Genomic DNA, 24,701 nt, shown 5'->3' with positions numbered 1-24,701 from the left:
AATGAGGAGACAAAAGCTGAGCGTCCGCGACAAAGGTGGGCGGAAATGACAAATGTCCCGGGGTGGATCAGCGAATACATGAGGAAGAAAAGCGGATATAACAGGGAACAGAAGCGAAGGCGACCGTGGAGGCGCCCCATGAGGGGCACAGCAGCCGTGATGCACTCGCTCCATCTGTGCCCACTCTGTCTGCATGCGCGACATACCATTTGCGACCGTGATGTGGCCGTGCTGGGTACACGTCATATCTGTTTTGCACGCTGTCCTGGCCAAGCCACGCCAACCCGTTGGTTGCAGATATCAGCGGATGACAGGCGATATGCGGGGCGTTGGTTGTGTATGTCCTGCGTGTGTCTTCAGTGTGTGTTCAGGCAGTGATGCGGATCTCATCCACAGCTGCGGACATGCGTGCCTCTGCGGATGATCACGGACGTGTTCAGATAGCAGCCGACTCATACAGGAATGTTACACAGTTATTGCGGTTGTTTAGTGGATGTGGGTTACTTTTGTGCGCATTCCATCCACAAAATCCTAAACGTCAGTGGGACAGGGCCCTAAGAATTGTGCTTCTTACTATTCTTATCCCTACTCTTCACTAATGCCGATTTGCTACAGCTGTTACTGCCACGGTTCAAAGCGCTCAAACAGCTTGAACCCCGTCTACACTGCCATCATTGAGTCCATCATCTCCTATTTCATCGCTGTCGTACTCTGCTTCCACTGCTAAGGACAGAAGCAGAGAAGGTGATGAACTGCAATATGTCATCCCTACAGGACCTGTACAACTCCAGGGCCCTAGGCGAGCAAGGAAGAGTGGCTCATCCCTCTCACCCAGGACACCAACTTTTTGTTAACTTCCCCTCTGGCAGACGGCTGAGGACCATCCGGTTGTTAAGCGCTGATGTAACGCATCATGTGATAAATCTGTTTCCGGGTCCAAAGACCTCCAAGTTTACAATTACAGTTACATCTGTATGATTCTTTTAAGGATTTACAGTTTAAGTTTGGTTTGTGTTTACATTGTGCGCAAACCTCCGTCCCTCCCTTCTCCGCCTCCACCTCCGTTAACCGCATTCGTCTGGCTCTATGGTCAGAACACTTAAATTTTTTTCCTTTACTTTACATATTTTATTATGCACAGGTAAAATATACATGTCTGTTTGTTAATAAAAAAAAATATTTATTTCAATAAACAGGACGTTAAAGTGCAAACTTCACTTTCTCCCCGAACGACATGAACAGGAAGCGATCGCAGCTCACAGCAACTCCCACTGAAAATAACGGAGAAACAACCTGAGCGTCTGACATTTTTACATGAAACAAACACAGTAACAACGTTTAAAAACCCAGTTAATATATCCAGGAGAGTTTTAGGCACAATATACAAGCGGTTTAAGTGCAGCCTGATCAGATAGTCTCAGTGCAGTTCTCAATGTTAATGACGGCGCGCCTTTTTTGTTTGGAACTGGAAGTTGAAAATCACATGATGCGTTATGTCACACTTAGGGCTAAAACCTCAATACACAAAACATCTTATTTCCATCTGCAGCTAGACTAATAAATAATGCCAGAGACCCCCATTTACACTGCCCCCCCCCACTTCCACAAAGTACAGATTGGTCATCCCTGCAGTCAAAGGTACTGTACACCTGAACACCAATCATATGCTTTTGCACAGGCCCATCCCACTACGTTATATTTATTTAATGGTGAACATAGTCTTGACTATTTGATTGGACACTTTTACTTCTTTTCTTTTTTATTATTGTTATTTACTCGCAATAACACAAGATCAAATTACGTGTATGTGTAAACTTACTTGGCAATAAATTTGATTCTGATTCTGATCAATCACCTCTTGACCTTGATACAACCTTTGGAGTTTGGCCACGCCCAATTTTCCTAGCTGAAACTGTGATGTGATGTCTTTCCTCATCCAGTACTATTTATTAATATTATTATTAATTAGTGGTTTGTTATTAATTTTAAAATAGGATAAAACCGTTTTGTTTTGTTTTGTTTGCCTCGTTCCTGGCGCGCTTGCTGGAAGCTCCGCCTTACTCCTCAAACCAACCAATGAGAAAGCCCCAACTGACAGCAACACGGAAGTACAGCAGGAAACCCAAACTGGCGGCGGTGCGACTCGTAGGTATCGTTAATAAACCTGCTGTACGCGTCTGCTTTCCTCCTCAGCAGCAGTTTTTTTTTTTTTTTTTGGAGCAGTCTGAATGGACAGAGTCGGACTTTTGGCCACGGAGCGGTACGGCAGCGGAGAGTCCTGGAGGTATTTGACAGACGACGGAGTGATGAAGAGAGACAGAACCGGATCTGGATCCTCACGGAACTCCGTCATCGGGGCTTTCAAAGTGAGGATGATTGTCAGTCAGGGTTTTTCCTGCTCTGATCTCTGAGGTTTGAACGTTTGTGGTTTGTGTTTCAGAGCGTGTTTCTGCCTCAGGGATACCCGGAGAGCGTCAGCGGGGATTACCTTCAGTACCAGCTCTGGGACACTGTGCAGGTACCGCTCTCTAATTGGTGGCCCCGGGGCCGCATGAGGTCAGCAAGCCAGGACCTTACATTTAGATACTGACATTACATGATGGGACTAAATCCTGACCAAACCCTTTTGACTGTCATGTATTTGCTGTAGAGCTGGAACAACTAATTGAGTTAATCGATTAAAATCCATCATTAAAATAGTTGTCAATTAATTTAGTCATCGATTAGTTGCTAAATAACTTTGTTTTAACCGCAGATGTTTCGTTTCTTCCACATAATCAACCGAGCTTTGCTTTCAATCTTGACCCAATGAAGGAGTGCTTTGAGCTGCTGCTTCATTGGTTTCATTTGTTTTATTTCGCTTTATGAATCTGAATTGAATTATTTTATTTCGACACACATGGTTGAATAAAAAAAAAGAAATACAATATTTACAAACACAAAACAAAACAACAATACAGCAAAACAGAAAACAAAATACAATAATCCAAAACTGACCAAAATCAAAACCCATGTGACGGAAAGGGGGTGAGTAGAAGCATAACTTATCAAGACCCACCCCTTATTCCACGAAATCAATAAATACACTCACTACTAATTAGATTCACACACACACACGTATGCAAACACATATATACATACACACACACACATCTATCTATCTATCTATATATATATACACACACAAATACTTGTACAATACATATACCATCACATACGCTTCCCAGTCATACCCACATATACCTAAGCATACATACTTACACACAAGCAAACATTACATACCTGACACAGTCACTTCACGACGAATCCCACTACAATATTTGAAACAATACTTTTTTGCAGAGTCGCTTAAAACATGCCAGAGTACCACACGTTTTGATCTCAATAGGAGACTCATTTCACATCTTCACCCCTGTCACGGATACACAAAAACCTTTTACATTAGTGCGAATTAATGGTTTCTTGAATAATACACAGCCACGTAAACTATACTCAGAATCCCTCATTTCAAACAGCCTCTGGACATGTCTCAGCAAGGCTTGGTTTTTTGCTTTAAACAAAATCTGTAGGGTAATGTACTCCACCATATCTCTAAATTTTATTACATTCAGAGAAATGAATAGGGAATGAGTTGGTTCACGAAAGTGTTTATTGCAGATGATACGTATGGCTCGTTTTTGTAGAAGGAATATTTGATTAGTGTTTGATTTATAAGTATTCCCCACAACTCAATGCAATAGTCATATATCAATCAATCAATCAATCAACTTTTTTCTTATATAGCGCCAATCACAACAAACAGTTGCCCCAAGGCGCTCCATATTGTAAGGCAAGGCCATACAATAATTATGAAAAAACCCCAACAGTCAAAACGACCCCCTATGAGCAAGCACTTGGCCACAGTGGGAAGGAAAAACTCCCTTTTAACAGGAAGAAACCTCCAGCAGAACCAGTCTCAGGGAGGGGCAGTCTTCTGCTGAGACTGGTTGGGGCTGAGGGAAAGAACCAGGAAAAAGACATGCCGAGAGGGGGGCAGAGATCGATCACTAATGATTAAATGCAGAGTGATGCATACGGAGCAAAAAGAGAAAGAAACAGTGCATCATGGGAACCCCCCCACAGTCTACGTCTAAAGCAACATACCAAGGGATGGTCCAGGGTCACCCGATCCAGCCCTAACTATAAGCCTTAGCGAAAAGGAAAGTTTTAAGCCTAATCTTAAAAGTAGAGAGGGTATCTGTCTCCCTGATCTGAATTGGGAGCTGGTTCCACAGGAGAGGAGCCTGAAAGCTGAAGGCTCTGCCTCCCATTCTACTCTTACAAACCCTAGGAACCACAAGTAAGCCCGCAGTCTGAGAGCGAAGCGCTCTAATGGGGTAATATGGTACTACGAGGTCCCTAAGATAAGATGGGACCTGATTATTCAAAACCTTATAAGTAAGAATAGAATTTAAAATTCTATTCTAGAATTAACAGGAAGCCAATGAAGAGAGGCCAACACGGGTGAGATATGCTCTCTCCTAGTCCATGTCAGTACTCTAGCTGCAGCATTCTGAACCAACTGAAGGCTTTTTAGGGAACTTTTAGGACAACCTGATAATAATGAATTACAATAGTCCAGCCTAGAGGAAATAAATGCATGAATTAGTTTTTCAGCATCACTCTGAGACAAGACCTTTCTGATTTTAGAGATATTGCGTAAATGCAAAAAGGCAGTCCTACATATTTGTTTAATATGCGCTTTGAATGACATATCCTGATCAAAAATGACTCCAAGATTTCTCACAGTATTACTAGAGGTCAGGGTAATGCCATCCAGAGTAACGATCTGGTTAGACACCATGCTTCTAAGATTTGTGGGGCCAAGTACAATAACTTCAGTTTTATCTGAGTTTAAAAGCAGGAAATTAGAGGTCATCCATGTCTTTATGTCTGTAAGACAATCCTGCAGTTTAGCTAATTGGTGTGTATCCTCTGGCTTCATGGATAGATAAAGCTGGGTATCATCTGCGTAACAATGAAAATTTAAGCAATACCGTCTAATAATACTGCCTAAGGGAAGCATGTATAAAGTGAATAAAATTGGTCCTAGCACAGAACCTTGTGGAACTCCATAATTAACTTTAGTCTGTGAAGAAGATTCCCCATTTACATGAACAAACTGTAATCTATTAGACAAATATGATTCAAACCACCGCAGCGCAGTGCCCTTAATACCTATGACATGCTCTAATCTCTGTAATAAAATTTTATGGTCAACAGTATCAAAAGCAGCACTGAGGTCCAACAGAACAAGCACAGAGATGAGTCCACTGTCCGAAGCCATAAGAAGATCATTGTAACCTTCACTAATGCTGTTTCTGTACTATGATGAATTCTAAAACCTGACTGAAACTCTTCAAATAGACCATTCCTCTGCAGGTGATCAGTTAGCTGTTTTACAACTACCCTCTCAAGAATCTTTGAGAGAAAAGGAAGGTTGGAGATTGGCCTATAATTAGCTAAGATAGCTGGGTCAAGTGATGGCTTTTTAAGTAATGGTTTAATTACTGCCACCTTAAAAGCCTGTGGTACATAACCAACTAACAAAGATAGATTGATCATATTTAAGATTGAAGCATTAAATAATGGTAGGACTTCCTTGAGCAGCCTGGCAGGAATGGGGTCTAATAAACATGTTGATGGTTTGGATGAAGTAACTAATGAAATAACTCAGACAGAACAATTGGAGAGAAAGAGTCTAACCAAATACCGGCATCACTGAAAGCAGCCAAAGATAACGATACATCTTTGGGATGGTTATGAGTAATTTTTCTCTAATAGTCAAAATTTTGTTAGCAAAGAAAGTCATGAAGTCATTACTAGTTAAAGTTAATGGAATACTCAGCTCAATAGAGCTCTGACTCTTTGTCAGCCTGGCTACAGTGCTGAAAAGAAACCTGGGGTTGTTCTTATTTTCTTCAATTAGTGATGAGTAGAAAGATTGTCCTAGCTTTACGGAGGGCTTTTTTATAGAGCAACAAACTCTTTTTCCAGGCTAAGTGAAGATCTTCTAATAGTGAGACGCCATTTCCTCTCCAACTTACGGGTTATCTGCTTTAAGCTACGAGTTTGTGAGTTATACCACGGAGTCAGGCACTTCTGATTAAAGCTCTCTTTTTCAGAGGAGCTACAGCATCCAAAGTTGTCTTTAATGAGGATGTAAAACTATTGACGAGATACTCTATCTCCCTTACAGAGTTTAGGTAGCTACTCTGCTCTGTGTTGGTATATGACATTAGAGAACATAAAGAAGGAATCATATCCTTAACCTAGTTACAGCGCTTTCTGAAAGACTTCTAGTGTAATGAAACTTATTCCCCACTGCAGGGTAGTCCAACAGGGTAAATGTTATTAAAAAATGATCAGACAGAAGGGAGTTTTCAGGGAATACTGTTAAGTCTTCTATTTCCATACCATAAGTCAGAACAAGATCTAAAATATGATTAAAGTGGTGGGTGGACTCATTTACTTTTTGAGCAAAGCCGATAGAGTCTAATAATAGATTAAATGCAGTGTTGAGGCTGTCATTCTCAGCATCTGTGTGGATGTTAAAATCGCCCACTATAATTATCTTATCTGAGCTAAGCACTAAGTCAGACAAAAGGTCTGAAAATTCATATTGGATATGGTGCTATTAATGAATAGTATAAAGTAAGTAACCCTTCCCCGATAGTGTGTCTTTGGCTTTATACAAAATGGCTATAGATTTGGACATTTTTGATTTAATAGTTATTTAATATTATTAATATTATAATATATTAATATTTAATAGTTTATATGTACTTTCCAACTTAGTTTATTGTCAGTTATAACACCAAGGAATTTATTCTCTGTTACTACCTCTATTTCCGTATTGTTTATAGTCAAATTTTTAAATTTAGGTAATTGTTTATTTCCAAATATAATACATTTAGTTTTCCCAAGCTGGAGTGACAATTTATTAGCATCAAACCAAGCCTTGAACTTTCCCAATTTGTTCTCCACCATGTCCAGAAGCTGTTCGACATCTTATCTTAATTTTTCCCCACTAAAACCCTAAAGAGCATATGTCTGTGAGGAATATTTACCTTTTTATGTTTAAACTGACCTGTTATGGTCTTCTGAAACAGTTGATAGATGTATTTTATGCTAATGCCGATGCTAATGTGTTAGCATGTCTATGGCTGGTTCAATGTTAAAGTTAGCATTAAGCTGCTGGCATTTCAGCATGTTTGTGCATTTGTTTTCTGTATAACAATTGCTCAGCGTTAGTTGTCATAAAAGAGTCAAATGTATTACAAATTATATTATTTTTTAATTTATTTTTATTTATATATTAATAATAATAGCAACAGTAATAATAACTAATAATGCTACAATACAATTTTAGAGAAAGAGACATGAGTCACATGTGTCATTGTGAAATGACCACATAGTTTACAACTTATACAGAGAATGTTGCACATATGAGTCAGCAACAAAAATACCTCTTTTTTTCACCATATATTTTATAACATTTATATGTTTCAATGTTGTTTTATGGCAACTCAGCACTTTGATAAAGCAATGCCATTTGAAATAATTATTTTTGTTCTTTATTATAAACTGTTTTATTCTTTATTATTTTAGATTTCAACAGCCAAGGGACATTTGACGATTTGTTGATTTTCAAGTATTTTAAGTTTTCAAATAATGTTCTGTTGTTAAATAAAGTGATGGAAGGAGAGAACAATTGTTTCCCTGGTCTATGTTTTAAAAATTCCCCACTAATCCGATTAATCAGTTAATCGTGTCGAAACCCCATCAGATTCATCGATGATCCAAATAATCATTTGTTGCAGCCCTAGTTTGCTGGGAGGTCACCAAAAACCAGCTCTAAAGTCCAATGCTGTGCAAACTGTACACTGTACAACACGTGCACCTACAGTGGTGTATTGTATGATGATATATTATGGAATAAAAAAAACTGACAAAGATGTAATAGAAAAAATCTGCTGTCATTCACTTGTGACCTCTCACATGGACGCAAAGAAGTCACTGTCTCACTGACCCCATCTAGACGTGAGTGACATTATGTGCCATAAATTACAAAAAAGGAGGGAAAAACATCTTTGCATAAGTTTTCACTGTAAACTATAGTTATTTACCTGTTGGTGGTTATAGTTTTATAGGGAGGTGGTGGCTTAACGGTTTGTACATTGGACTGGGATGCCAACGATCTGGGTTTGCCTCCCAATTGCAGCCAAGCTCCCAACTGGCACCTTGAACAGATATGCTGGGGAGGAATGAGAGACGCGCCATGGGCTCTTCTAAAGATAAGCAGCTGATAAAGTGCTTTTGTTGGCTACGCACATTAAGGGCCTCGTCACACGTAGCATGAATGAAGCTGAATGGCACACGAAGGAAGAATCGTATGCCATTTGTGAAAAAACAGAGCTGCCTCTAACCTCTCCTACACCTTTTGCCACAACCATTCGCGCACAGCAGCGGCCGAAAGACAGAGAGAGTGCCCTGTAAGTGCTCATTCGATTCCCTCTCTCGGCAGGTGTCGGACAAATTCCAGGTGCGACACACGAACATCCAATACCACTTGGAGAGCACTTAGAAAATGTGGGCCCATTCGCGCAGCCAGCACGAAAATGGTAAGCAGGTGACCACTTTTGAGCTGTCTGAAAATTCTCTAAGTGCCCCACGAGTGTGACGTTGTCACGCAACACACATGTGGCATGCTAGAGTTTCTCCTCCCCCCGGCAACACATGTGGGGGTCACTTGCATGAAATGCTGATATGTATGTACAGACATGATCACATGGGGACCAGCCAGCCACGTCTGGGTGCACACAGTACAGCGAGGCGCTGCCCAGCCACACACTGACAGCTGGAAACGACGGCTCAGTGCACACAACGTGTTACATTACAAACACAGAGACCACAGCCAGTACAGGTATCTAAATAATTACTACAATAACTACAACACAATTACATAACAAATAACTAAAACAAATGATCACAGAAACAGAGAGTGACACTTTGTTCTGCGTGCTGAACCGACTGGTGGGTGTGTCTGCAAACAGTGGCTGTTTAGATCTCTGGACCCGTGAGTCACAGCTGGTGAACACATACCATGTTTTGAAGGACACGGCCTTACAACTCTGTGCCATGAGGCACATGCATGTACTTGTTGTCCTCACGTGGAAATACATAAGAACATATATCGTCTTTGCGACGGGCTGTAGTGAGCGCACATTGACAGGCTGTGCCATGTGAAAAGGACCGTCTGATCATGTGTATACTCAGCTGGTGATCTGAAGGTCACATCACCCACGTGAGCTATGGTCCACATGACACTGTGTCCTTTGGCGTGCCGCTCACTGGAGACATGTGCGGGGCCGGCTGGACACGCCAGACGAGCAGATGTGACCATAAAAGCGCACTACTTCATTCATGCCATTTCATGACTGTACACCTGTGACCAGGGTCATATACAGAGGAACAGAAGGTTCATACTTGTATTGTCCGCTCAATAAGAGGGATTAAATATTATAAATTGCAGTGTTGTGTTATGGTGCAGTGACATCTGCAGACAAAGGGGGTTTGTCCCTGCGACTGGCAGCTGTTCAGATATCTGTGCTCGCAAGTCACAGCCAAAGAACACCTGTAGTGGCTGGTAGAATATGACCTGCATAACTTCACCACGGAGGTCAGCATGCTGTCCTCCCATGGAAATAAATTGAAACATGTTTCAGCTGACCGCTGCGTGAGCGCACTGCAACGCTGGTGAATATTGTGCCATGCAGAAAATCACTGCAAAGTCCATGTCACTGCGAGATTTCCCCACGTAATAATTAAAACACATATCACATTTGCAACCAGGGGATCACTGCGCGCTGGAAACGCCATGCCGGTTGATGTGTTCATGAGACGGGAGTCGACTCTTCATGAGACGAGAGCCCGGCTGATGTCTTCATGAGATGAGCACATCAGGTAATTCATGTAAAACATAAAAGGGAGAACAGTAATCCACATCATTTCATTACTTCCTGGTGTACGTCTCGGCAAGTCTAAGTCCGCTCTTTGTAATGGGAATTAAGTATTAATAAACTGTGGTGTTTTTTTTTATATATATATATTTTGCTCCACTGCTGTGTACGTGACTTTCCACGTGCTCACACTGTGTTCGTGCACACAAACATGAGCGTGCACAAAACAGCCACCACGGTATTGTGCACACCTGTCCGACCGTGTGTTCCTCTCGATAGCAGGCAGAATGTTTCGCATTTCCCTATTTCTTTTTTGGTTCACAGATTTTCTTCCGATTTCTGTCTTTCGCCCAATGTCATGTTAAATAATGAACCTCTTCTTATTTTTTTTTCTTTATTTATTTGCATATGGAAAAACATTTGCACTAATATGTGAGGTTTTACTTTATTTATTACTTTTGGACTTTTAAAATTCAGATGGTAATTTCTGTGAATTTTTTTTTTTTTAATTAGGTTAATTGATTCATTAAAAAGAGCAGTTTTTCAGATCTTTTATTAATTAAGGTTTTTGTCATTGTGTCTGTCTGTCTGTGTGCACTCATCTGTCTCTCGCAGGCCTTTTCCAGCGCTCTGTCAGGAACTTTGGCCACTCAGGCGTCTCTCAGAGGTGTTGGCGTCGGAAACCAGCAGGCGACCGTCGCTGCTGCCACAGTCACCTGGATATTGAAAGGTGAGTCCATAATGCTGCAGTCCTAACGTATGCTAATGACACACCTGTAATCTGAGTATTTTACCAACAAATCTACTGACCCCCACCCCCACCCCCAAGATGGAACTGGCATGTTGGGTAGAATCCTCTTCGCCTGGCAGAAAGGGTAGGCACCTGTTAAGGCTTGTTTGATGTACTGATGGAAATTTGCTTTTCATAATCGTTGCCTTGGTTCCAGGAGTAAATTGGACTCAGAGGCCAAAAAATGGAGGTACGTTTGGCGCCGTGGGGCTGAAGGGTGTCGCTCTGTAGAAACCATGTGATGCATCAGGTCCTGCCTTTGCTTTGCTTCTCAGGTTGTTTGCTGATGTTCTAAATGACGTGGCCATGTTCATGGAAATCTTGGCTCCGTATTTTCCCACATCTTTCACTTTGATTGTTTGCACTGCAGGAATCTTCAAGGTAAAAAATAAAATCATCAAGATTGTAATTTGGTTGACGCAGTTATAGATTTTAGATTATTTAAAACAGAAAACAGTTCTTGGAGATCACCTGAATGAAAGTTATGCATGTAACTACAGTTCTATGAATCCTGGATGACCGCCAGAGCACTTGGTCCCTTGGAATCTTCGTTTGCTTGCAAGAAGGTTTAAGGGACTGAGCTTCTGGTGTCATGTGTCTTATATAGGGTCACGTAGGTCACCTGACGGTCACATGTGACACTTTTTAGATTTATTCTCGACCTGCTTTGGCACAAAGGTGATCATTCAGTGCTTTGCACCACCTCTGGTGGTCAGGAAGGATGAAATAGAACTGCATGTTTTCTAACTTCCTGTTCCACTTGCTGCTTTTTAACTAGCGTGTTCAGCCAATAAAGCGCTGGAAAACTCCAGAGTTGACTAATTGACTGTATTTGCAGCAGGTGATCTCTAGGTGACCCCGTGCTATCATCACAGTGAGGAAGATCATCTCTTTGTCGAATCTCAGGCAACCAGCGTCGGCCTGTGTGTGGGTTTGTTTTACTGTGGGAATGTCGTTGCTTGCCGATAAACATGCGGCCATTGACAGATCCTTAGCTCTGAAATCCCAGACGAATGGGGTCTGAGGACCTGCTGCAGCCTTCATCAACCTTCACAGCCGCTGGATTACAAGCCGTCACCTCCTCTGTTTGATCCACCTTTAAGAACTTCTTGCTTCACCTGTTGGTCCTTCATGGTTACCCTAGTGGTACCGGGGCACAGAAGGCCTTCTCCATATTTCACCCCAACAGGCAAACCCTTACTTGATCCATTACCCAGGTGTCACGACATGGATGAGGGGTTGGATTTTAATGCTCCCCTGCTACAAAATATTAACAAATCCAGACAATCGGCAATCAGACCAATTTCTTACTTTCATCGAGTGTCCTGTTCCTCCCAAAAATGAAGGAATCCATTGTATAATATGAAAAAATGATGACAAGCAGTTAAATTTTGTATTAATAACTTTTAGGTACAAAATGATCACATTTAAATCTGGTTGGTGTTGCCTGATATTTACTGAATTAATAACCCGGTAAACTGCACGTGGGAGTATTTATTGGATGTTTGTTTTTTCCTTACTCTCCAGTCTATTGTTGGTGTGGCAGGTGGGGCGACGAGAGCTGCTCTGACCGTTCATCAGGCTCGCCGAGACAACATGGCCGACATCTCCGCCAAAGACGGCAGTCAGGTACTTTCACTGAACTCACGATTTACATTAGAAATGTTCTGTTTAAACGCTGGTTAACTAAATACCTCTGACAAATAAAGTCTACTGCTGTGGTTAAGTACTTTATTTTATTGCAGTTCTACCAGAGTAAAGTGGTGTATACTACAGTTGTTCTACTGGATTAATACTGTATTTTGCAGGTGTGTATCAGATCGGATCGAGACGCACACATTTGTCATTGCTGCACTCTGCTGGAAATGACTCAACAGTGCACATGTTCCAACATACAAATAAACAAAACTTGATATTTATGTTGGACCTTCAGTCAGATGAAATCAAGTTCTCTATAATAATGACAAATAATTTATATTTCTGATGAGGCAACTTAAACGTGATTGCACCTCATGGCAACCACCCATCTGAAGGGTTTGTAATCCCCGAATAGCTGTAGGGCCACAAGGGGGATATAGAGTGTGTGTGTGTGTGTGTGTGTGTGTGTGTGTGTGTGTGTGTGTGTGTGTGTGTGTGTGTGTGTGTGTGTGTGTGTGTGTGTGTGTGTGTGTGTGTGTGTGTGTGTGTGTATCAGTCCGGTAGCCACACTTTTTTGTCGTGCCCATGGTAACCCGAAAAAGGTTGGCAAGATTTTCCACCAGCATTTGAACTGGACGTCCTATAAGAGCAGTGTTGCCACAGTTACTTTGAAAAGTTACTTTATTAGTTACTTTTTTAGTTTCTTTCTACAGTTGCTTCATTAGCAGCTTGATGCAGTTACTTTGTTAGGAGCTGCCAACAACTTGCAACTAATAAGTAATGTAACTAATAAGGTAACTAGTAATCTAACTTGGTTGCTCTTAAGACTGAGTAATCAACAAAGTAACTAATTACTTTTCTGAGTACTCAATCTTAAAAAAAATAACCAAGTTAGATTACTAGTTACTTTATTAGTTACAATCAGGAGCTCCCGACATGTCCACAACTGCTAATGAAGTAACTGTATAAAGTAACTAATAAAGTTACTTTGGCAACACTGTATAAGAGGGTATCTCAAGTGCGTTGGAATTTGAGCAGGATCAAGTTTTCCCAACACCCATGAAGGGCCGCCCACTTTAGTGAAAAGCGTATTGATTTTTGTAATATTTTACCCCCTGACAGCTCTATGATTTTATTTGTTTGTTTGTTTTTGTCTGAATCAGCTGCCTCTTTTCATCATCTTATCGAACAAATCGGCCACAAAAAAACATCTATTTTGTCTTCATGTATTAGAAACCATCCATCTTTAAAATAGGAAAGAACTGCCAATATTCTGTTTACCCAAATGTGACGGCATCATTAGTTCAGCAACACAGCTGGTTGTTTTTATTTCTAAGCACAGTATCATAACATAAAATACACACTTCAGTCAATATTCTTGAATTCATCTACTGAAGTGATCAAGACACCATTAAGCCAATTGAATGGCGCAGTTCAAATTAGCCGCGGTGGGACGTTCAGTGTAAGAGTCTGCCTTCGTAGATTAGAAAACAAATTTTATGGCTGTGACTCTTATTTAATTTGTTCATTGTCAGATTTTTATTCAGGTAACTGTTTTTTGTCTATGAATATGAAGTGAGTGACTGGGGGGGCGTTGGGTGGAGCTGACCATTTTTTTCCAAATCTGAGGGTGACATTCTTTAAATATCAGTATTTATTGGTGACATTCTGAGTCCTTCAGTTTTGAATGTCTGCTGATGTCGAGTCTAATGTGGTACTTTAAAAATATTTTTTACAATATTGAAATTTAAAAACATTTTATCTACTTTTCTGTGCATATCACAATAATAAATAAGAGATTAATAAAATAGTATAAGTGCAGCAGTTTAAATGTTTGATACTTGAATAACATAAACATGAAAATAAAGTCAGATCTGAGATCTGAACTCTGTTTACGTTTGCAAAAACCTCAGACGGCTGCTTGAGAAAACCCCAAAGATTAAAATATTCTTATTTTGGTGATATTGATATTATACTCAATCAACTGAATGGCAGTTTCTGGTTTAGATCATTTAATTGTTTGTTTTTTGTCTTTGTTTTCCAACAGGAGACTCTGGTGAATTTGGCTGGACTGCTGGTCAGTTTGATGCTTGTTCCCCTCATCGTTAACAACCCAGTGTAAGTTCAGACTACACTTCATCCGGACCACTAAACACCCTCAAGGACAACGGCAACTAATTACCTCCGCCAAGGTGGTTATGTTTTCGGTCTCGTCCGTTTTTGTTGGTTGGTTGGTTGGGTTGTTAGCAGGATTACTCAAAAAATCCTGAACGGATTTCAATGAAATTTTTACCAGGGGTGTATCTTGGCCTAACTTAGAAGTCAATAAATTTTGGGAATGATCCTGAACACGATCCAGATCCAGTAATTTTTTTAAGGATTCTTTATCATTGCATGATAGGGCCAATTTCAACATTTTTGCATCTAACTTCATGAAGACGGGTCACAAAGGCTCAACAAAAATTAAGTTACGACACAACAATAATTTAGCATTTGTTTCTCCTCGAATGAATTTGTTATTAGAAAATAAAAAACTTGTGTAGTTCATGCAGTTTCTCTTTATAAATACAGTTGCTGAAGATCTAAGGGTTTAACCCTCTGGGGCTGACGCCGTCGGATACGACGGCTGAGACCAAGCTTTACTAAATCATAAATTACTTTTTAATGATATGAGATAGAAACGTACACTTTTTTTTCTGAAAAGTTAACTCCGCGGACTTTCGAGCCACCGTCCACCATCTTTGTACTCCTCATAGAAGCTGTGTGATGACGTGCAGAATGTGAGTGTCCAATCGGAATTGGTTCAGCGTCACATGGTTTTTCAAAATCCAGTCGTAGGGCAGATTCACCTCACGTGACACACCAAAGACTGTTTTTAGGAGTGATGTGTTACTAGTTTATTATAATTTGCTATGTGTTTTGAATAAATGTGTGTGGAAAATTATTTCCCGCTTTACTTTTTCCTTTCTTATTTCTGATTGTAAACCTTTATTACACTTATAAAACACAACTATAGCATATATATTTTGAAAGTACAGTTTGTCCTGAAAAAAGAGACATAAAACTTGATTGTGGGATGCAGGTAGAGCTGTTAACAACAATAAAAAAAAAACATTTATGCCAGGCGAGTGAACTGTCCAAAAAATGCCCTCGGACCCCAGAGGGTTAACCACTGAATCTGAAACATGATGGTAGATGCGTGAAATGATGTGGAATAAGTCTCTTTGCCAAAGGGTATTCCATGTGACGTCACTGACCCTATGGCCTTGGCGGAGGTTTGCGCTCTCCGAGTGCTTCTAGTTTAGTCTACTTTTCAAATAAATAAATAATCAAGTGGTGAAATTTTTTGTTTGTTTATTTTTATAAACAATTGTGTAGTATTTTTTTAATACCGGGTTTTATTTTAGACTTGGGTCTAAAGCCATTTATCTCCATTGTAATGTCCCTATGAGATTGGGGTCAGACTCAGTCCAGATTGCTCTCTCTTTGGATAGCATTCGGACCTGTTTTTCAAATTTGGCTCATCTTAAACACAAGGCCAAACTCAATCCGGCTCGAGCTGAATTCTTCCGGTTCTTGCGTTGCAATCTTTCACCTTTTTGTACCTGGTCTTCAGGTTGTTTATCTTGGACGTCTTCTCGTACTCATGCATTGGTAGTGCCCCAATGATGTCCTGGAATACACTCTGATTCTGATAAGTACCACCTTGTTTTGTGTTTCCTGAACTCCGGATTCTTCTGCTGGCATCACCTCAACTCCTGCCAAAGACAAACAAGACGTTATACGGAGTTTGGGTAAAGTGGGGTGTGGTGAGCAGGAGAGAAAAGAATCTGACTTAAATCTGAATATCATCATTCAGATTCAGAAAAAACCCTGAATGGAGTCTTAGCCTTTAAGATCTGTTTTCCAACAGGAACCTTCCTGAAAAAGTTGCTCATTATGTTCCTGAAACCAAAATGAAATGTTTCAAAAAGTTTAATAACTTTCACATTAAAAAAAATTAATAAATGAATTTAAAGAAGAAAAAAAGAATCATTTTGTGATCTTAATGGTCACAGATCTGCAGTTCAGGATTGGTGACGTGTTGTTCCAGTGGTGCCACATTCCTCTGGAGCCAACGCCTTGGCAAAAAATTAACTCATTGTATGCACATTAAAAAGCGTACACATCCACTGGAATCAAAGCTCCCCAAGGACCTTATTATGATGCTCCAACACAGTGTTCAGGAATCTTTTTTGGGTTTTTATTTTTAAGGAGGGGGGGTCCTTTAGCAGAACCCCAGTCTTTCCTCTAAACGGGTAAATGTTTACAGTTCCTGGAGTGTCAAACCTGCCTCCTGGTCTGTGGTGGGAGGAAACCTGTGCAGCCAGAGCAACAGAACACAAACTCAACACTACGGATACGGTTTAATTTTTTCCTCAAAAATAATTTCATGTATCATATTTAGATGAGCGTTTATGCATAAGTAACTAAAGTGAACAGTCTTGGCTTTCAGTAAATTCTTAGCATTTGTCAGACCTCAGTGGGGATTAGATTGTATTGCTGAGTTATCTTGCTTTTTCCCCTTTTTTATTTCTTATTCAGCCAGGGTTGTAGTTTTGGGAAATCCACCCAAATCCAACAGAGTATAAAAATTTTAAAGTTAGTCATGGATGAACTTTTTTGATCAAGTACAAAGCATTGATCTGTCAATGCTAACTGCTGCTCTGTCATAACACCAATGAAATAAATGTATATAACTTTGGCTCAGATCGGCGTGGAGACTCACATACGGTCGATATGTGACAAAAAAATTAAAGTCAAAGGAACTGTAACAGAAATGGTGGTTGCAAAAGAGCTTATAAAGACCTTCAAAATGGTGTTTAAATATTTCTTCTATGTCAGATATGAAGAAAGTTATGAGCATTTGAAGGTGGGAAGATCTTAGTAATTTCCGTCTGTGTGTTTTAAGGGAGAAACACCAGAAAGCTGTGACCGGTGTCTCATTGTTTATATTTCAAAATGATGGTACTCTGTCAAACCTAATTATTATCTCATTTAAATGTGTAATTTGCAACGATCCGCTGTATAAACACTGTTTGCTGACAGTAGTTTCCAAGGTTAAAAAAAACATCAATTTCGCCATGTCCGCCGTCTTGCCGACTTGACATCGGTTTTACGGATTATAAAAATATGTATGAGGGTAGGCTGAAAGGTTCTAAGGCTGACTATGATGCAGTTGTCAAATTGAACAAATTCAGGGTTATTTTTCTACATAGTCTCCCTGTAACTCCACACACTTCTTCCAGTGGTGCTTGAGTGCTTCAATTCCCTTGGCATAGAAGCGTTCATTTTGAGAGTCAAAATAGTCCTCATCGGCAGCCATCACCTCACCTTTGCTCCGATAGTGCTTCCCAGCCAAGTTTTTTTTTCAGGTTTGGGAACAGATGAAAGTCCGAGGGTGCCAAGTCAGGGGAGTATGGTGGGTGATGTACCAGTTTGAATCCACACTCGTGCATAGTGGCCATGGCCATTGTTGACTTGTGAGCTGGGACATTGTCTTGATGGAACAGCACCCCTTTCGTCAGCTTTCCTGGTCGCTTCTTTTTGATAGCCTCGCGTAACTGTCTCAGTAGGTTAGAATAGTACTGTCCATTTATGGTTTGTCCCTTTTCAAGATAGTCCATGAACACAATGCCCTTGGCATCCCAGAAAACTGAAACCATGACCTTCCCTGCAGACGAAACGACCCTGGCCTTCTTTGGAGGTGGTGACCTTGGGTGTTTCCACTGCATTGATTGTTTTTTTGTCTCTGGTTCAAAGTGGTGAACCCAACACTCATCCTGGGTAAGAAAACGTTCCATGTAATTGGCTGGATCCTCTTCAAATTGCGCCAAGTTTGCCTTCGACATGACTAGCCTGGTGCGTTTCTGATCAGGCGTCAGAAGACGTGGCACCCACCGAGCTGACACCTTTGACATTCCAAGTTCTTCATGCAGAATGTGTTCAATTCTCTCACGGGATATTCCCACAGCATCTGCTAGCTGATTAATCGTCGATCGTCTGTCGTCCATCACCATTTCATGAGCAAGGTCAATGTTTTTCTGGGTTGTGGCTGTTGCAGGCCGCCCGGACCTTGGGTCGTCTTCAAGGCTCTCTCTGCCCCTCTTAAATTCAGCTGCCCACTTCTGCACTGTAGATAAGGAGGGAGCTTCATCCCCTAATGTAGCAACCATATCCGCATGAATGTCCTTGGGCTTTAACCCCTTCTTATGCAGGTACTTAATCACACCGCGATGCCAGATTTTGTCCATTTTTGCCGTTTCCATCTACCACGAACTTTCAAACTTGGCTATGAACCACAAACTACCTCACAACCTGGAAGAAAATAACAGTTAGTCATCAGAAGAGTTGAACTTAATGCATGCCAAGTTTTATTGAAATGGCATTTCTCCTTCTTGGTGAGCCTTAGAACTTTTCAGCCTACCCTCGTATAATGCATGCGAAGGCTTCGATCACCACCAAACTTCGCAGAAAGGTATGTAATTACATGAATTAAATGTTCTGTATGATTTGAAAACGGAATTATTCACTTTCAATACGAATTTCTTCAACTGTTTCAACGCAACTTTTCAATCACCGAATTTCCTAACTTCTACTCGTCACAGGAATAGCGTTTGAAAATGAGGTTGCAGGGGGGATTTCAACTATAAAAGTAAGTCCCTTCAGCTGCTCCCGTGTTTGCACTGGTGGTCACCACAGCAAATCCAAGGAGGATCTGCATGTTGAATTCTCTTCTTTGTCTTTCGGCTGTTCCCGTTAGGGGTCGCCACAGCAGATCAATCGTTTCCATCTCACCCTGTCCTCTGTATCTTCCTCTGTCACACCAACCACCTGCATGTCCTCTCTCAGCACATCCATAAACCTCCTCTTTGGTCTCCCTCTTCTCCTCCTGCCTGGTGGCTCCATCCTCAGCATCCTTCTCCCTATATACCCTGGGTCCCTTCTCTGCACATGTCCAAACCATCTCAATCTCGCCTCTCTTTGTCTCCAAACCGTCCCACCTGAGCTGTCCCTCTGATATGTTCATTCCTAATCTTGTCCATTCTTGTCATTCCCAAAGAGAATCTCAACATCTTCAGCTCTGCCACCTCCAGCTCTGCCTCCTGTCTTTTTGTTAGTGCCACTGTCTCTAAACCATACAACATAGCTGGTCTCACTACTGTTTTGTAAACTTTCCCCTTCACTCTTGCTGATATTCTTCGGTCACAAATCACTCCTGCCACCTTTCTCCACCCACTCCACCCTGCCTGCACTCTCTTCTTCACCTCTCTGCCACACTCGCCATTACTTTGAACAGTTGACCCCAAATATTTAAACTCATCTACTTTCTCCACTTCTACTCCTTGTAACTGCACTATTCCACTGGGCTCCCTCTCATTCACACACATGTACTCAGTCTTGCTTCTACTGACTTTCATTCCCCTTCTCTCCAAAGCATATCTCCACTTCTCCAGACTAGACTCAACTTGCTCTCTACTCTCACTACAGATCACAATGTCATCTGCAAACATCATAGTCCATGGGGACTCCTGTCTGATCTCATCTGTCAACCTGTCCATCACCACTGCAAACAAGAAAGGACTCAGAGCTGATCCTTGGTGTAATCCCACCTCCACCTTGAATGAGTCTGTCATTCCGACTGTGCATCTCACCGCTGTCACACTATTCTTGTACATGTCCTGCACTACCCTAACATACTTCTCTGCCACTCCAGACTTCCTCATACAATGCCACAACTCTTCTCTTGGCACCCTATCATAAGCTTTTTCTAAGTCCACAAACACACAATGTAACTCTTTCTGTCCTTCTCTGTACTTTTCCAACAGTATTCTCAGAGCAAACATTGCAGCTGTAGTGCTCTTTCTCGGCATGAAACCATATTGCTGCTCACAGATCTTCACCTGTTTTCTAAGCCTAGCTTCTACTACTCTTTCCCATAACTTCATGCTGTGGCTGATCAGCTTTATGCCTCTGTAGTTACTGCAGCTCTGCACATCACCCTTGTTCTTGAAAATAGGAACCAGCACACTTCGTCTCCACTCCTCAGGCATCCTCTCACTTTCCAAGATTTTATTAAACAATCTGGATAGAAACTCTACTGCCATCTCTCCTAGACATTTCCATGCCTCCATTGGAATGGCATCTGGACCAACTGCCTTTCCACTCTTCATCCTCTTCATAGCAGCCCTCACTTCGTCCTTGCTAATCTCTTTTACTTCCTGATTTACTCTCACCACATCATCCAGCCTTTTCTCTCGCTCATTTTCTTTATTCATCAACTCTTCAAAATATTCCCTCCACCTTCTCAGCACACACTCCTCACTTGTCAGCACATTACCATGTGCATCTTTTACCACCTTAACCTGCTGCACATCCTTTCCAGCTCTGTCCCTTTGTCTGGCCAATCGGTACAAGTCCTTTTCTCCTTCCTTACTATTCAACTTCTTGTACAGCTCGCAATATGCCTTTTCCTTTGCTTTTGCCACTTCTCTTCTCGCCTTACGCCGCATCTCCTTGTACTCCTGTCTACTTTCTTCATCTCTCTGACTATCCCAAAACTTTTTCACCAACCTCTTTCTCCTTATGCTTTCCTGGACCTCTTCATTCCACCACCAAGTCTCCTTGTCTTCCTTCCACTGTCCAGATGTCATACCCAGTACTGTCCTAGCTGTCTCCCTCACCACATCTGCAGTACTTTTCCAGTTGTCCGAAATTGTTTCCCCTCCAACTAGTGCTTCTCTCACCTGCTCGCTAAATTTCACACAACAGTCTTCCTCCTTCAGCTTCCACCATCTGATCCTTTGTTGAGCTCTCACTCTCTTCTTCTTCTTTACCTCTAAAGTCATCCTACAAACAACCATCCTATGCTGTCTAGTGACACTCTCCTTCTACCACCTTACAGTCTGTGATTTCTTTTAGCTTGCATCTCCTATAAAGAATGTAGTCCACCTGTGTGCACCTTCCTCCACTCTTATATCTTACCCTGTGCTCCTCCCTTTTCTTAAAGTAGGTATTCACCACAGCCATTTCCATCCTTTTTGCAAAATCAACTACCATCTGTCCTTCCCCATTCCTATCCTTGATACCATATCTACCCATTACTTCCTCATCACCTCTGTTCCCTTCACCAACATGCCCATTGAAGTCTGCTCCTATCACCACTCTTTCATGCTTGGGCACACTCTCCACCACCTCATCTAACACACTCCAGAAATCTTTCTCCATCTCACAACCTACCTGTGGGGCATATGCACTGATGATATTCATCATCACCCCTTCAATTTCCAACTTCACACTCATCACCCTGTCAGACACTCACTTAACCTCCAACACACTTTTAACATACTCTTCCTTTAAAATGACCCCAACACCATTTCTCTTCCTGTCCTCACCATGGTACAACAACTTATACCCACCGCCGATGCTCCTGCTCTTACTTCCCTTCCACTTGGTCTCTTGCACACACAATATGTCTACCTTTCTCCTCTCCATCATATCAGCCAGCTCTCTCCCTTTACCAGTCATACTACCAACATTCCCCACTCTCATTTCCACCCTTCTAGTTTTCTTCTTCTCCCGCTGTTTGTGGCAACGTTTTCTTCCTCTTCTTCGTCGTCTTCGCCCAGCAGTAGCCCAATTTCCACTGGCACCCTGTTGGGCAATAGCACCGGTGGCGGACGTTGTTAACCCGGGCCACAACCGATCCGGTATGGGAATTCGATTCTGCATAGTTGGGTTGGCTTGTTTTACGCCGGATGCCCTTCCTGACGCAACCCTCCTCATTTATCCGGGCTTGGGACCGGCACTCAGAATGTACTGGCTGCACACCCCATGTGGCTGAGTTATGTGCATGTTGAATTGGCACAAGTTTTACACCGGATGCCCTTCCTGATGCAACTCCACATTACATGGAGAAACCTGGCAGGGGTGGGATTTGAACTGGGAACCTTCCGCACTGAAACCAAGTGCATTAACCACTTGGCCACCAGTAGGGGGATTCCCGATTGTCAAAAAATAAACACATTCCATGAAATGCAAAGTCAGAGCTACTGCCTGGAAAGTCTCTGAGGCTGTGTACAACTGATACATCCACAGCAGCAGACACCATATTTAGGTCATATGCGCGTACCTATTTACGGTCTGGTTCCGTGGTTCTTTATGGACCAGGTGTGTGTTGCGGTTGTCTGACTTACTGTTTTCTTTCAGGCTGATTTTCACGCTCTTCTTCCTTTTCACCATCCTCCACCTGTTTGCTAACTACAAAGCAGTGCGTTCAGTTGTCATGGAAACATTCAACGAGGTACGCCTGTCAATAGTTCTCCAGCAGTACCTGATGGACAGACGGGTACTCAGTCCCATAGAGGCCAATCAGAGAGAACCTGTTTTTTTAGGTAAGATGAATCTGTACCTTTTTGTTGTTGTTTTTGTAAGAATCCACTTTAATAAAAATAAACATTGACAAACTCTTCCGTTTGTTTCCAGAGTTTGGGAAAACTGTGTCTGTCAAACTGGGAGTGAAGCTGCAGGATCTGATACAAAGGTAAGTTCATGTCTCGTGTGTTACAAATGGACAGAAATTGATCAAGAATAAAAGTCTGGTAATACTTTAGAATTTTTCTTTTGCAGCCCAGAAGATCTTAATTTGAGTTTAAAGAAAAACCACACTCCGTACCTCATTGGAGTGAAAAACGGTGAGACTCGGAGGTCGTTTTTCTCAGAACCGTGATGATGATGAAAGTTTTAACACAGTGTCGTCTTATTGCAGACCGTGTGTGTGTGTGTTTTGGACCAGACATGTCGGCACGTGATGAAATCAGAGCGGCGTGTCAGGCCGTGTGGCTCCAAGTGAAGCTGAGCGATCCTCAAACACGAAAACAACAGAGTCTGTCTTTGGATTTTTTTTTCGGAGAACTGTGGGTTTTTTTTCAAGCTGAGTCCACTTTTTGTTTTAGACATTTTTAAGTTCAGGTTTGGGACAAAAACAACGATAATTGGCAGAGTTTGAGTTAGAATGCGAACACTGAAAGCTGTAAAATGTAAGCAAAAAAAAAAACAAAAAAAAAACACACACAGTAATCCACTTCCTGTCGACAGTGAACAGGCGAAATGTCAATAGAAGACTCTGGGTCATGGAGAGGATCCCTGCAGAGGAAAGGAAGGGTTTTTATTTTTAAAGAACTGATTATACAGGCAGTGACTTACCTTAGCCTTTTTCTCCACTTTGGCGCCACCACTCTCTGTTTGTACGTACCTCCACAGGGCTCGTCTCCAGGCTACCAGACACGTCTGACATTTTCACCTGTTTCGTGATGGAAACCATGTATTTCGAAGCTTTTAGCTTTCCCCATAGTTTTAACATAGTATTGCTATTTGGATCGCTGCACTGTTAGCATGCTAACAATACTGGACTGATTGTCATTTTTTGTCAAAAGCCCCCCCCCCCCCCCCCCCAAAAAAAAAAAAATCTAAAAGGTTGAAAAATCCCACAGTTCCCTTTTAATAAATTGCAGCTGGCTAATGCTTGTACTCAGTGTTTTTTTTAATTTTTTATTTATCTGTTTATTTATTAGCTGACTGGGAAATGGTGCACAAGAGTCATGAGTTGATGGATTCAATTTTTGACCCATTTATCCAGGGTGAGCGTCCACGCTGGTTTTTGAGCTCCATGTTGTTGGGTTTATCTGGTGTATTTTTGTAAAAGTGTTCCTGTGGTTTATCTTCAGGGGTGGAAGCAGTAGGATGGATCACGACTCGAACCCTGCTGGACTGCGATGAGTGGAGAGTTGAGTGGAAAAGAAAAACCAACTGACATGAGACGCATCCAGTCCATTTAAAAAAAAAAAACAAAAAACAGTGATTGTCACACTGTTTAATATTTTAATTATCTGTTAATGCAGATAAGTTATAGTTTCAACCATGAAGATGATAGCACTGTTTTGAACGTGTTATGCTGTTTTTTTTTTTTTTTAAAGTAATTGTTGGAGTTATACATCTTGTAGAAAATTGTTCACGGTTTGTACATTTCTTCCAGCTGTTATGGAAACATATGTGCATTCAAATGATAAAACTGTAATTTTGGGAACATACTGAGCAGTTTATGTGTCATAAAGTGCCTTATGGTGTTTTTGTGAGGTCAGACATTACCTTTGTGGTATGTCTTGGGGCCGCTTATGTTGTGATTCACATATTTTTCTTTGAAAACAGTCCAATAAAGGAGAAGTTGTAGGAGA

General features: G+C 41.4%; 1 protein-coding gene across 2 annotated transcripts; it reads left to right on the top strand.

Annotated features, from left to right (window-relative positions):
- Window positions 1-1,373: 1,373 nt before the first annotated feature.
- rusf1 (RUS family member 1) lies at window positions 1,374-24,701 on the top strand. 2 transcript variants are annotated; one of them, XM_034190831.1, is made up of 15 exons: window positions 1,374-2,145; window positions 2,224-2,366; window positions 2,441-2,518; window positions 10,617-10,731; window positions 10,831-10,876; window positions 10,949-10,981; window positions 11,067-11,172; window positions 12,319-12,420; window positions 14,477-14,547; window positions 22,678-22,862; window positions 22,954-23,011; window positions 23,098-23,162; window positions 23,237-23,353; window positions 24,042-24,107; window positions 24,195-24,701. In XM_034190831.1, the coding sequence occupies exons 2-15, from the start codon at window positions 2,229-2,231 to the stop codon at window positions 24,278-24,280; spliced, it is 1,266 nt and encodes a 421-aa protein (XP_034046722.1). In that variant the 5' UTR covers window positions 1,374-2,145; window positions 2,224-2,228; the 3' UTR covers window positions 24,281-24,701. The 2 variants fall into 2 exon arrangements, with proteins under 2 accessions (XP_034046722.1, XP_034046723.1); XM_034190832.1 differs by lacking the exon at window positions 1,374-2,145 and having other exon boundaries at window positions 2,190-2,366.

This window comes from Thalassophryne amazonica, chromosome 16 (assembly GCF_902500255.1).
Source record: "Thalassophryne amazonica chromosome 16, fThaAma1.1, whole genome shotgun sequence".
Lineage (NCBI taxonomy): Eukaryota > Metazoa > Chordata > Actinopteri > Batrachoidiformes > Batrachoididae > Thalassophryne > Thalassophryne amazonica.
The sequence above is the reverse complement of the archived record's forward strand: the minus strand, read 5'-3'. Positions and strand labels throughout refer to the sequence as shown.

Coding starts and splice junctions, on each gene's coding strand:
- rusf1 (XM_034190831.1), top strand. CDS start 2,229: ATGGACAGAGTCGGACTTTTGGCCACGGAGCGGTACGGCAGCGGAGAG. Junction 2,367..2,440: donor CCGTCATCGGGGCTTTCAAA/GTGAGGATGATT, acceptor TTTGTGTTTCAG/AGCGTGTTTCTGCCTCAGGG. Junction 23,012..23,097: donor CTGCAGGATCTGATACAAAG/GTAAGTTCATGT, acceptor TTTCTTTTGCAG/CCCAGAAGATCTTAATTTGA.